This window comes from Papio anubis, chromosome 18, assembly GCF_008728515.1.
Source record: "Papio anubis isolate 15944 chromosome 18, Panubis1.0, whole genome shotgun sequence".
Taxonomy (NCBI): Eukaryota; Metazoa; Chordata; class Mammalia; order Primates; family Cercopithecidae; genus Papio; species Papio anubis.
The window spans coordinates 70110897-70122917 of record NC_044993.1 but is presented as its reverse complement, the minus strand read 5'-3'; the positions used below and the strand labels follow the sequence as shown (position 1 = coordinate 70122917).

Here is a 12021-nt window from a genome sequence, read left to right as displayed (position 1 = left end):
CAAGAGGTAGGTGATGGCTCATGTTTTCCCATACAATTAAACAATAATAACAGCTGCCTCAACCTGCTATATGCCAGGCACCCTAGTAGACCAATGTACCAAGCTAATCACAGTAAGCAGAAACAGAGCCAGGCACAGTGACTCCATCTCACACCTGTAATCCCAGCTACTCAGGAGGCTGAGGCAGGAGGACTGCTGGAGGCTGGGAGTTCAAGACCAGCTTGGGCAAGCAAGACCCCAATGGAAAGAAGAAGAGTAGAGTACAGTAGAGAAGAGAAAAGAAAAGAAAAGAGAAAAGAAAAGAAAGAAGGAAAGAAGGGAGGGAGGAAAAGAAAAGAAAGACGGAAAGGATGGAAGGAAGGAAGGAAGGAAGGAAGGAAGGAAGGAAGGAAGGAGAGAAGAGAAAAGGAATATTGCAGGGTAAAAAGTCCCTTTTAGAGATCTCCCTCTCTGAGTCTCTCTCTCTCACACACACACACACCCCACCCTGCAAAACTCAAATGTGATGTCACCAGTCCAAGTCACAGCGTTGATGAGCTGGGAGCTGGGACTCAAGAGTCCACTCTGAGCAGGAGCCAGAGCTCCCTCCTCAGCACTACACTGACCGCCTCCCAGTACAAAAAGCTCTGACATTTCCTTCAACTGTGACTCACGGTTAGAAGGTTCTACTTTTAATCAGGTGACAAATACTCAAAATATTTTAATCCAAAGCAAATGGGTCAAACTCGTAGAGTCCATAATTGTCTAAGCAAACCCTAATTACCTGATAAATTTCTATAGCTCCTGAATGTCCTCATTCAGTTTGTAATCAAATACCCAAATCTCCTTATTTAAATGTTGTACAAGCCTTCTCTACAGGTTATCATAGAGAACAGTGACTTATTTTTCTATTTCACTGGTTATTTTAACCATAAAGTTAAAACATGTTTAGGTGGTGCAGTTTTAATAAGAAAAATCCAAACTAGGGGGAGGAGAAGCAGCTTCTGAATTATAAAAAGATTTGCTTTACAACAGAATTGTACAACTCCACTACACAGCTAGTTTTCTCTCCTTATCACAGATTATTCAAATTCGAAAGGCTGAATTAGGTGCAACTGGAAGATACACCTACTGTATACAGCATAGTACAGGCATATTAGAAAGGCAAATTAAGACATTTTCAAACAACAGCAGACAGGACACCTAGAAATGGCAAAGTAAAGTCAGATTTAATCATGTAGAATTATTTTCCCCATTAGATTTTACTATTCTTAGCGATGGTTCAACTAAACAGTCTTTTGATTAATGGAAATGAAACACGGGGGAAAATGTCACACGGGATAATATCCAAATCTTTCTTAAGGGTAAGTTTTAAAAGGAATTCAACTTTTGGAGACAGAGCTCAAAAATAGCCTTGCTTCCTAAATTTAGAACCAGAAAACACCCTGAAGGCAGTATTTTAAATACAGCCACAGTCACTGCCTATACTGTCTAGGAAATTAATAAAAAAAAACTTTAAAAAGAGAGGGGCCACTTTTGTTTACTTCCATGCCTTTCACACAGCCTTCCCCAATTTGATTTGTGTGCCCATGCTCAAATCTCTTCAAGTCCTGACCACTCCAGGACGCCCCAGGGACTCTGCTCGTGGCCTATTGTGGCACCCCTGTCAGCAGAGCACAGCTCCAGGCAAAGGAGAACAGGCAAAAGCCCCCACAGGCACTGCTCCCAAGGCTTACATTTCTGCACCAAAGACTCATGCAATGGGAGAATTTTCCTGAAAGCCAAGTTTGAGACTGACTGGGAAGAGTAGCATCCTTTTCCAGTTAAAGCAAGGAGTGTATCTGGAGGGATGCACTGCAAGGAAAAGGCCTCAGAGAGGACTAAAGGGAATGCTGGGCACATGTGCTAAAAAGCAGATGGCATGGCCAGGAGTTTCAGAGCTTAGGAGAGACTGTCTGGGGACAACCAGAAGACGACTCAGATGCAAGCAAGCCATGGGCCTACAACGATACCCCAGGAAACAAACTGTCATGGTCAGGGTGCTTTCCCCAACAGCCAGGAATGCATGGAAAACAGGCAGGCTTCCCCAACTCCTGGCTCTGTGCTGACTCAGCAGGAGGGCTGTCACAGGAGCCCAACGCTCCTCAACCATGCCAGGGCCTGCCTCCCACTGGGGCATGCAGCCCTGGACTTCCGCACACGGGGACACTCAGGAAACAGGGGAGGGAGCAAATGAAGACTTATTCAGATCACCCTTTCTGGTTCCAGAGTTTTGGCACTTAACTGCATTTCTGTATTCTTTCTTTAAGTTTTGCCTCGAGGTTTCATCTTGTCAAGATGGTTCTAAGTTACTCACAGGCATCTATCTATCAGAATCCTGTGTACACTGCTACTGCTTAACAAGTACCACAAGATAAATTACACACAGTAAAGAAACAGAATCACATACTTGTCTGCTGCTTAATCGGTCCATGAAATATGCTTCAAAATTATCAATTTTCAGTGTACATCCTGATCTGATTTAAAAGAAAAATTTCGGAACACACGACACCATTTAAGTTCTCGTAATTTTAAAATTTCATGGCCATCATATTCCTATTTTAAAAATACAATAAAAAATGGAGACAGAGTCAATGGTATAGATGACAGAATTCCCGGCTACGTATGTGTTACACTACCACACGCGTGCCTGCACACTGGTTTCTGGGGATATGAGCACATGGCTTCTGTCCTTTCCAGAACTGCTGAGAAACAGGTCTTGGTCCAATCAGACTAGCACTCCCAGTAAGTCCTAGGACTATGAGGTGTAACAACGTCCCTGGTTAACGCCAGTGTCAGTTCTCATTGAGCGCAGATGCCAGACACACATCATCTCAGGCCACCCTCATAACTACCCTGAGATGGGAATTGTTATTATCTCCATGTTACAGATGAGGAGACTTTGAGCTCAGAGAGCTGATATAACTTGCCCCAAACATGCTCTGGCCCCAGCACTCCTAAGGCCAGTTGGTTTAGTGACCGGGTGGGATACCATGGGTATGGAACTTGGATTACGGAAGCAAATAACAGACCCAACTTGAAGATAGGTGGCAATTTGCTTAAAAGTGAAATCTTAACAAGAAAATGATGAGAACTTTAAGGGACAAATACCATATAACTCTTTCACCAATTCCCTCAAATATTTCCTGAGGGCCTACTAGCTGTCAGGCGCTGTCCCTGGGGAGGGAAGCACTGGGAAAAGGGCTGTAGAAAGGCTCTAGAGTTCTTGCTGACTCTCACCTTCTGGTGTCACAGGAAGGGGAGGAAGCCTAGAGCCTGAGATGACAAAGAGGGATGAGAAATACCATGTGGGCCACCGGGGTCAACACAAAGCAAAAGAACAAAGAAAAATGCAGAGGGTCACCTGACTTTCTGATAAACTCGTCTGATTTTAAATCAAGTCATCCACAGAACAAAAAAGACAGAGGGAGAGGACCCTGCTAAGCTCTGAAGTGCTCCAAGACAGGAGACCCGTGCAAGCCTGCTGCTCACCTGGGCTCTCTTGGCTCCACTTCATGCAGCTGGGGAAACTTGCCCTGCTGCTGTTTTCCTTAAAGCTGTCTCTGCAGCCGTGGCAGGCCAGTGCTCCCCAAGGGGTGCTCAGAGAATTAAGTCCCATGTTATATCAGAGTCACCAAATTGCAGCCCATGGGTCAAGTCCTCAGACACCAGTCTTTACAACTAAAGTTTTACTGGAACACAGCCATGGCCACTCGAATATGGCTACTTTCTTGCTGAAATGGCAGCCTTAAGTAGTTGCAACAAGAGACCTTATGGCTCACAAAGCCACACACGTGCTCTCTGGCCCTTTACAGAGAAAGTCTGCGGACCCATAAATAGGCTAAAAAGAGTTCTAGGGTCAAACAGGATTGAAAGTGGTCCAACTGCAGCCCCTCGCTCACAGTGCCCCATCAGCACACCAAGGCTATGGGAAAGTCCGCAGTCAGATTCCTCAGCTACAACCAACCGCATCTGAGCACAAACCCTTTGTTGAGAAACACCTCTTAGCATGCCCTCTAGTTTCTTGGAATACATGTGAAGAGCTGATTTGAGTGAGGTAAAGAGGGGTGCCCTCACCAATGGGACCCCAAAAACTAAACTGACAAGCTTTGCAATCTTCAGAAACTCACAATAAGGTACATTTCATCTTAACTAAAGTAAGACACACTTTGGCAAAATCATTTTCCTGTTTTCAAATACATCAAGTAAAAACACAAGCAATTATGGACCCCCCAAGTAATCACATACTTTGTCACACAATTACAACGCACAACTTAGAAGCTGTGAAAACACAGGCTACTAATCTAAGCATCAACTTCCGACTGCAGGACTCAGTCTCTTTGTAAGTTATGTTCAATTCTGTTTACAGAATCAAATCTGAATGTTCAGCCAGGAGCCACTGTCCATCTTCTGAAGGCCCTCTAAGGTGCCCTGCACATGACTTGTCCTTGCCTACCTTCATCCCTGAGGACCTCTGAATGGGGTCACCGCTGTCACCCCTCTGTTATTCAAAAGTGAAGCACGGTCATGAAACGTCCTAGCCCTAAAGGTCTCTATGACAACTTTTATTCCTATTTAGACAGAACTCACTGATGGGGTAACATAACTGTTTCTCATTCTCCCTGAGGTAAACAGGAACATGAGCCCACACACTTCACGCTGAGAATAACACCAGAACCAGAGGGAAAAGGGGGAGCCCCTAACCCAGAGGAAGAATACACTCCTGGCTGCCCCCACCACAGGTGGTTACAAACCTACCCCCTAGCGACCTCATTTTGGTGGGGGAGGGCCGCTACTGAAACTTACCAAGCATGGGAGGTTCCTGGGTCCTCAGTTCAAGTAAGTGCATTGTTACAGATAGAGACTTAGAAAACAAATACATAGAACCATTGACTTTAACAATCTAGGTTGGATCTGGTTTTGACCCTGTATCACCTCTCAAGTCCAGTTCCTCACCTAGAAAATAGCAGTAACAGCATCTTCCCTTCCTCACAGGACGCTGTAAGGAACAAACTGAGGTGATATGGAGAAAAGCACTCTGATACATAATACATACATACCAGACATACATAACAGATCATTTGGTTGACAACTGTATTCGCCATCACTTTCTTTAAATAAGCTTCTCTATTGCATTTAAAGGGATTCACGTCATAAAATGTAATCACAACTGCTTAGAGCCACTTATACAGCACAGGATGAAATATAGCTATGTTCAATCTTCAGGATGTAGTTTTTCTTTTCCTTTTCCCCCAGAGACACGGTCTCTGTCACCCAGGTCAGAGTGCAGTGGCATGATCACAGCTCACTGCAGCCTCAACTTCCTGGGCTCAAGCGATCCTCCTGCCACAGCCTCCTGAATAGCTGGGATTACAGGATTGTACTATTACACCCAACTAATTTAAATTTTTTTTGTAGAGATAGTGTCTCACTATGTTGCCCAGGCTGGTCTCCAACTCCTGGCCTTAAGCAATCCTCCTGTCTCAGTCTCCCTACGCATTGGGATTATAGGCATGAGCTACCACCCTGGCCTGCAATTTCAAAAACTTTAGAAACAGTCTGTTGTGTGCAAATTTTGCAATAAAGCTGACCAAAAAAACCCTAGAAAACAAAAAGCAAAACAAAAATAAAGTCTACTGCTTGCCTGGATATTTGTCTTATACTGTTAAATCATGAATCTCTGCTGTTGAAAGACACAATACACTACTTTAACTTGGATATATTAAATAAAGAAGTTTCCAAAACACCCAACTAACTATATACTGGAAACATGAAGTCCCCACTTTTTGTAAGGGTGCCAAGTAAACGAAGACCTCATCTATGAGAAAGTGTTAAGCCTTCAACACAATATAAGAAAATGCTACTTTTACATCTGAGGCCATCCAATTCTGTGCCTCTCCGGGGCTGCTGCTTCAGCAGGGTGAAAGGTACTGTTTTTCCTTCTTCCTCTTGCTACCCTCCTTCGCAGCACATTCCCTATTTCTGCATCACATCTGCGTAAGCTTCCCAGCCTTCAGCGACTTCTGTTTGTCATCAGTGGCAGTGACATTTAATTCACTCCGAGGTGCTGCCTGACCTTAGGGAGTGCTGTTTGCAACATCCATGCCCCCGATGAGCAGCACCCTGGCTGAGCAGATCCCCAGTGTTGGGGGCACTCTTCTCTCAGCTCACTGCTACCCTGCACAGAAACATCTAAGTGACACTGGTGGCCCCACAGGCCAGTCTCTACAGACATGCACTGCAGTCTAAGTAGCTCCTGTTTCTCAGGCTGCCAAGGCCTCCTCCTCCTTTCAACCCCTCAGCTCCCAGACAGAGGTCCCCCTCCCTCAAATTTGATCTCATGCACAGAGCACAGACCCTGCTCCCCTAGGCCCAATTTTCCCCTGGGAGCCTCAGAGACACATCCCCTCACTAAAATAAGATTGAGTCTCTCAAGAATGTTATTCTCGGGTCTGTCCCACCTAACCAAATGCCTTCAGTCCTTTGAATGTATTTAATGTAAAAACTCAACCCATTTATTTGTTTAATATACATCCCTAAGATCTCTGTCCATCTCATTACTCAATTTCTTAGACTAGTAGTTACACCAGACAAGGTGTCCCTTGTTTTTTTTAGAGACAGCGTCTCACTCAGTCACCCAGACTGGAGTGCAGCAGTGCGATCTCGGCTCACTACAACCTCTGCCTTCCAAGTTCAAGCGATTCTCATGCCTCAGCCTCCCAAGTAGCTGGAATTACAGGTGCATGTCACCATGCCTGCCTATTTTTTTGTATTTTTAGTGCAGATGGGGTTTTACCATGTTGGCCAGGCTGCTCTCGAACTCCTGACTTCAAGTTGATCCACCAGCCTCCCCCTCCCAAAGTGCTGGGATTACAGGCATGAGCCATGGCATCCAGCCCCTTGTTTAATGTGCTTGACAATGATCCCTTCCTTGGTCCCCCACACTAACAGACCCTTTCACAATAGTGTGATGGTGATGAATGTGTAACTCAGGACCCAACTTAAGTATGATGTCGACTTTCTACTTTGGATTAAATCAGAGTCATTTAAAGCTGACTTTTGGTCCCACAAAAGAGCCCCTGTGCCTTACAAGGATCAAAACTGGAAAGGAAGAGGGAAAAGCTGGTTAAGTGTGGAAAATCCTTTCTGATCAACTTGTTATTAAGCATCTGATCATCCCATAATGGAAACTATATGGAAAAAGCTATCCTTCGGGCTCCATCTTGGAAACAGCTGGATGTAAACAGTAGGATAAGCCTTTTTGTTAAGTCTTGTGTTACTAATTGTCCCCCTTTTTAAGACAAAATCTACAACAAATTCATTCAACAATAGCAAAGCTACAAAGCCATCCAGGTTACTAGTTTCAGAAGACAAGCTTCAAAGCTGAACTCGCCTCGTATGACCTACGTCTCACAGAACTGAAGACTACTCAAACACAGCAAGATTAATGAAGCAACTGAGATCTGTTTTGCAGTACAACGGCATTTAAACTATTGTTGCCAAATTTCTCACTTCAGTAAGTTCATTTCATAAGATTAATGTCAAACTCAACTTTTATCAGCTAAAAAGAAAAACATTATTAGTGATTTTTACATACCATGAGCATCATTTACTCCTTCCCACTGTTTAAGAAATTTTAACTAGATAAGAATCTCCTTATGATTGATTTTTAAAAATCGTTTTTCACTTCCACATTAATATTAAATGTCTCTTATCATAACTTGATTCCAGGAATTGTATTCAAACTTAAGCCACAAAATTCAAGTTTTGTTTCAACAGCAATAGCAGTTTTTTGAATATGCTAGTGGTCGGTCACAGAACTATTTCCACAAGTTGAACAGCTGTGTCTAGCGCAAATCTGAAGGCAGCAATGTAATTCAATTTGGACTCATTCATTAGAAACTGATTTTCAGATGCTGCCACTGCAAGACTACTGGAGAAATGCAAGCTGCGCTGGAGACAGAATTGTTCGCAGCGGCACAGAAGTTTCTGCTGCAAAGGAGAGAGCTCTAAAAGAGGAAATACAACTAGTTCATGTTACCATGAACCAGCGCAATAGGACCCAGAATTACTGAATGAATAGAAAACTAAATACTTCTCTTAAGCAGCAATGATTACTTAAGAAAGTTTCCAGGGAAGCTGTTAAATGAGAGGAAACAAACAAAAGATGATTTATTCAGTATCCCGCTACATTTTTTTGAAAAATTGGAATTCCTACATGCCTTAACATAATTTTTTGTACATCTACACTGTGAAAGCAACACAAACTCAAATGGAGATGGCAGCCCAAATGAACTTAAATCTGCTGTTTAACTTTCTTTTGAAGTTACACATGGAAATGAAACACACCACAGCAACTTTAATGACATCTTGCTAACGAAGTTTGGATTTTGAAAAATGGAATGACTAGTTCACTAAAAAAAACAACAACAACAAAAAAAAACAAACAAAGAGTTTTGAAAATAAGCACTAAGCATCTTTCCAAGGAACTCACTCATTCCAAGAAACTTCGGTTCTAACTCGCAAGCTGGCGGCTGCTGTGAGTATCCTCTGACTGCAGCCTAGTCAATGTGTCGCCAATCCAGAAAATACACTGCGCTACTTTTGGCCGAGATCTTGCTTTCTCTAAGCATCAAAGGTACCCTCCGCTGTCATTCCTCTGGACGGCCACGCGTGTGGACACGGCCGCGGATGGATGCGTAGGACATTACCAAACAAACCCACACACTGCACTTTACTTCTTCCCTCCTGGAGTGCCACTCGGGTCCCCGCGAGGAGGGCTGATCGGGTGCGGGGAGGCTGAGTGCACCGGGCGTGTGCTGCCCAACTCGGGCCCAGTGACACTCCTGCGACGAACTTCCACCCTCCGGCGCGGGGCGAAGGGAACCGGCTGCGGGGCCTGCTCCGGGCTCCCGGCTCGGTAGGTATCCGCGACCACCACCCCCGGACACTCTCTTTCAGGTGGGGGTGACAGCGCGCCCCGGGCCCCCGCTGCCCCGGACCCCTCCTCACCTGTGCTGTCATTCGCCGAGAAGCCGGGCGAGCTGAGTTTGGCTCGTTTGGGGTTGGGCGGTCCGTCCAGCAAGTTCTCGGCCATTTTCACCTGCTCGCGAAAACAGCCCCGGGAGCGGACGGCCGGGCCGGCGAAGGCCCGGACGGGGGTCGGGGGCCCTACCGGCTGCGAGGGAGAGCAGCGAGCGCGGCCGCGAGCGGGCGGGCGGGCGCCGAAGGAGAGGGAGGGCGCAGGCCGGGTGGGGGAGGCGGCGGCCAAGTCTCAGCCACAGCAACAGCGCCCCGCAGCGCTCGCCGCCCGCCCCCGGCCGCCGCCGCCGCCGCCGCCGCCGGCCGCCAGCCCCTCATCCCTGCCCGCCTCCCCGAGCGCGACACTCCCGCGGCGGGGGCGCCCCGGCGGCCAGCCGCCCCGAGCCCGGCTGGCGGCGGCGCCCGGCCGGGCAGCTCCGAGCAGTCCCCGGGAGCAGCGGGTGCCGCCGCCGCCGCCGCCGCCTCGCTCCCCCGCGCCCCCACTTAATGAATTCGCTCGGCCCGACGACAGCGGGGGCTCCGGGCTCCGCTCCCGCCCGCGGCCCACCTCCGCCGCCGCCGCCGTGAGGGAAAAACAATGCGCCGAGCGGGGTCGCCGCCGCCGCCGACATTACCCGTTCCGCCGCCGCCACCGCTGCCGCCGCTGCCGCCGCCGCCGCCGGGCTCCGGGAGGCCGAGCCGAGGCGAGCGGGGCCGCCAGGGCTGAGCGCCGAGGCCGGGCGGGCAGGCCCCGGCCGGGCTTAGCGGGCGAGTTGCGGGCGGTTGTGGGGCCAGGACCGGCGGGGCCGAGTAGATCGCGCTCGAAGCCCCGGTCGGGTCCGCGACAAGATGGCGGCTGTTGATTCCTCAATTAAAAAAGAAAGAAAGTTTTTTTTCTTCTCTTTCCAGAGCCTGAACGGGGAGGGGGTGGGGGCGGGGCACGCCGGTGCGTCACCCCCCCGCGGCGTCACCACGCACGGCCCCCGCCCCGGCCCCTCCACCTGCGCCGGCCGTGGCGGAAAGAGCCGAGCGTGCTCGGGCCGAAGGGCCGAAGGCCCGAAGGCGCGGCCGCGAAGCGCAGGGCGGCGGGCTGCCGGGCGCGGGCCAGGCCTGCGGGGCGCCCGGGCTCCGGGCTGAGCCGCGGCTTTTGTTCTGATGGCGACGAGGCGGCGAGGGCCGGGGCTCCGGGCCCCAGCGGGCTCCGGGAGAAGCGGCCTGGCCACGGGCTGGGCTCTCCGGCGCGGATTCGACGCCAGCCCGGGCCCGCCCGTCCCGCTGGGGCGGCGCTGCGTGTTCCCAGCTCCTCGCGTCCCTGCCCGATACCCTCCTCGGTGGCGTCGGGCGGGGACAATCGGGGCGACCCCAGCCCAAGCCGCACCACTAGCCTTCGCCGCCGGCCAGGGAAGTGGAATGGCCCTGCAGGTTACAAACCGCCTTCAGGTCTGCCGACGAGGTGGGCGGATGGGGAAACTGAGGCAGGAGGGGGGAGAACAACTTCTCCAAAGTCGTCGAGGCAGGAAGTGGCAGGGCCGGGAATCGGGTCTTGCCCCACCTGGTGACACTAGGGAGTAAGGGGGCCTCACGCCTGTTCCCAGCCCGAGGCGGTGGGGCCGACACCCTCACCCGGGAGAGCAGGGTGGCGAGCGCCGGCCTGGGTGGAGAAGGGTCCGCGCATCGGGGCTTAAGCCTGGACGCGCAGGCCGCACTCCCCGCCCCAGGCAACTCGCTTGGCGCCTCGCAGGTGCCCCAGACAGGGGTGCGGGCCTGGGGAGTCCCCCACGCGAGACCACAGCCCGCGGGACACTTCCACGAACACCCGAGGTGTTCCCATCCAAGTTAGTTATCTGCCCCTCCAAACTAGCCCGGCTTCCTCATAAAGGTATCAGCAGCTCCACTGTTTCCTAAGCCAGAAACCCTGAGTCATTGCAGACTCCTCCCTCTCACCCACCAGGCGCCCCTCTACCCACGGTCTTTACCTGGGAGACGGCTCTTCCCGCACTGTCCCGGTGGCTATGGTGGGAGCTGCTCACTTAACTGTTCTTTGCTTGCCACGTGTCTCCCCACCCAGCACCAAAGTTAACGTCCGGAGAAGAGGGGAAAAAATCTGTTTAAAACAACTCCCTGGCTAGGCGTCGTGGCAGATCACCTCAGGTCAGGAGTTCAAGACCAGCTAGGCGTCGTGGCAGATTACCTGAGGTCAGGAGTTCAAGACCAGCCTGGCCAACTTGGTGAAACCCCGTCTCTACTAAAAATACAAAAATTAGCTGGGCGTGGTGGCGTGGGCTTGTAATCCCAGCTACTCAGGAGGCTGAAATCGGAGAATCCCTTGAACCGGGGAGGCCAGTAAGCCGGGATCTCGCCATTGCACTCCATCCTGGGCGACAAGAGTGAAACTCCATCTCAAAAACAAAACGAAACAGAACTCCCTGACACCGAAAAAGAAAACACTGCATATGTAGTCTTTCTTTTAAAAAGAACATGTGGCTGGGCGCGATGGCTCAAGTCTGTAATCCCAGCACTTTGGGAGGCCAAGACGGCGGATCACGAGGTCAGGAGATTGAGACCATCCTGGCTAACACGGTGAAACCCCGTCTCTACTAAAAAATACAAAAAACTAGCCGGGCGAGGTGGCGGGCGCCTGTAGTCCCAGCTACTCGGGAGGCTGAGGCAGGAGAATGGCCTGAACCCAGGGAGGCGGAGCTTGCAGTGAGTTGAGATCTGGCCACTGCACTCCAGCCTGGGTGACAGAGCGAGACTCCGTCTCAAAAAAATAAATAAATAAATAAATAAAATAAAAAGAACATGTATGAATTCTCTTAAAAACATAGGTATATGTACATATGGTGACTGTCCTTGAGTGTCAAGATTGAGCGAACTTTCTGCTTTTCTCTGTTTATCTGTACTGCTCAAAACCTTGTACCGCGACACCCCTCTTGAATCTGTCTCTTCCACTTTACAAGGCTCACTTCACCATCATCATCC

The 12021-nt window shown here is 49.7% G+C and overlaps 2 protein-coding genes across 5 annotated transcripts in view; one reads left to right on the top strand and one right to left on the bottom strand.

The window, feature by feature from the left end:
- The window catches only part of CREBBP (CREB binding protein), a 156709-nt gene extending 146789 nt beyond the window's left edge, over positions 1-9920 (bottom strand). The window contains exon 1 of one of the 4 annotated variants that reach the window (XM_003916457.5): positions 9031-9920. In XM_003916457.5, the coding sequence (XP_003916506.2) occupies positions 9031-9115 (85 nt within the window). In that variant the 5' untranslated portion in view covers positions 9116-9920. Of the gene's footprint in view, positions 1-8512; positions 8996-9030 lie in introns of those variants that run through there. The other 3 variants (XM_009195876.3, XM_017953147.3, XM_017953148.3) reach the window with 3 other exon arrangements.
- Positions 9638-11272, top strand: LOC116271251 (formin-like protein 5). Its single transcript, XM_031657986.1, has 3 exons — positions 9638-9732; positions 9920-10492; positions 11108-11272. Exons 1-3 carry the CDS (start codon positions 9638-9640, stop codon positions 11166-11168), a joined length of 729 nt encoding a protein of 242 aa, XP_031513846.1. The 3' UTR covers positions 11169-11272.
- Positions 11273-12021: the final 749 nt, after the last annotated feature.

Excerpts from the sequence above, each read along its gene's own strand:
- LOC116271251 (XM_031657986.1), top strand. The coding sequence starts at position 9,638 with ATGCGCCGAGCGGGGTCGCCGCCGCCGCCGACATTACCCGTTCCGCCG. Across the intron at positions 9,733-9,919 it reads CCGCCGCCGGGCTCCGGGAG|AAAGAAAGTTTTTTTTCTTC; the intron begins GCCGAGCCGAGG and ends CAATTAAAAAAG. Across the intron at positions 10,493-11,107 it reads CCTTCAGGTCTGCCGACGAG|CACCAAAGTTAACGTCCGGA; the intron begins GTGGGCGGATGG and ends CTCCCCACCCAG.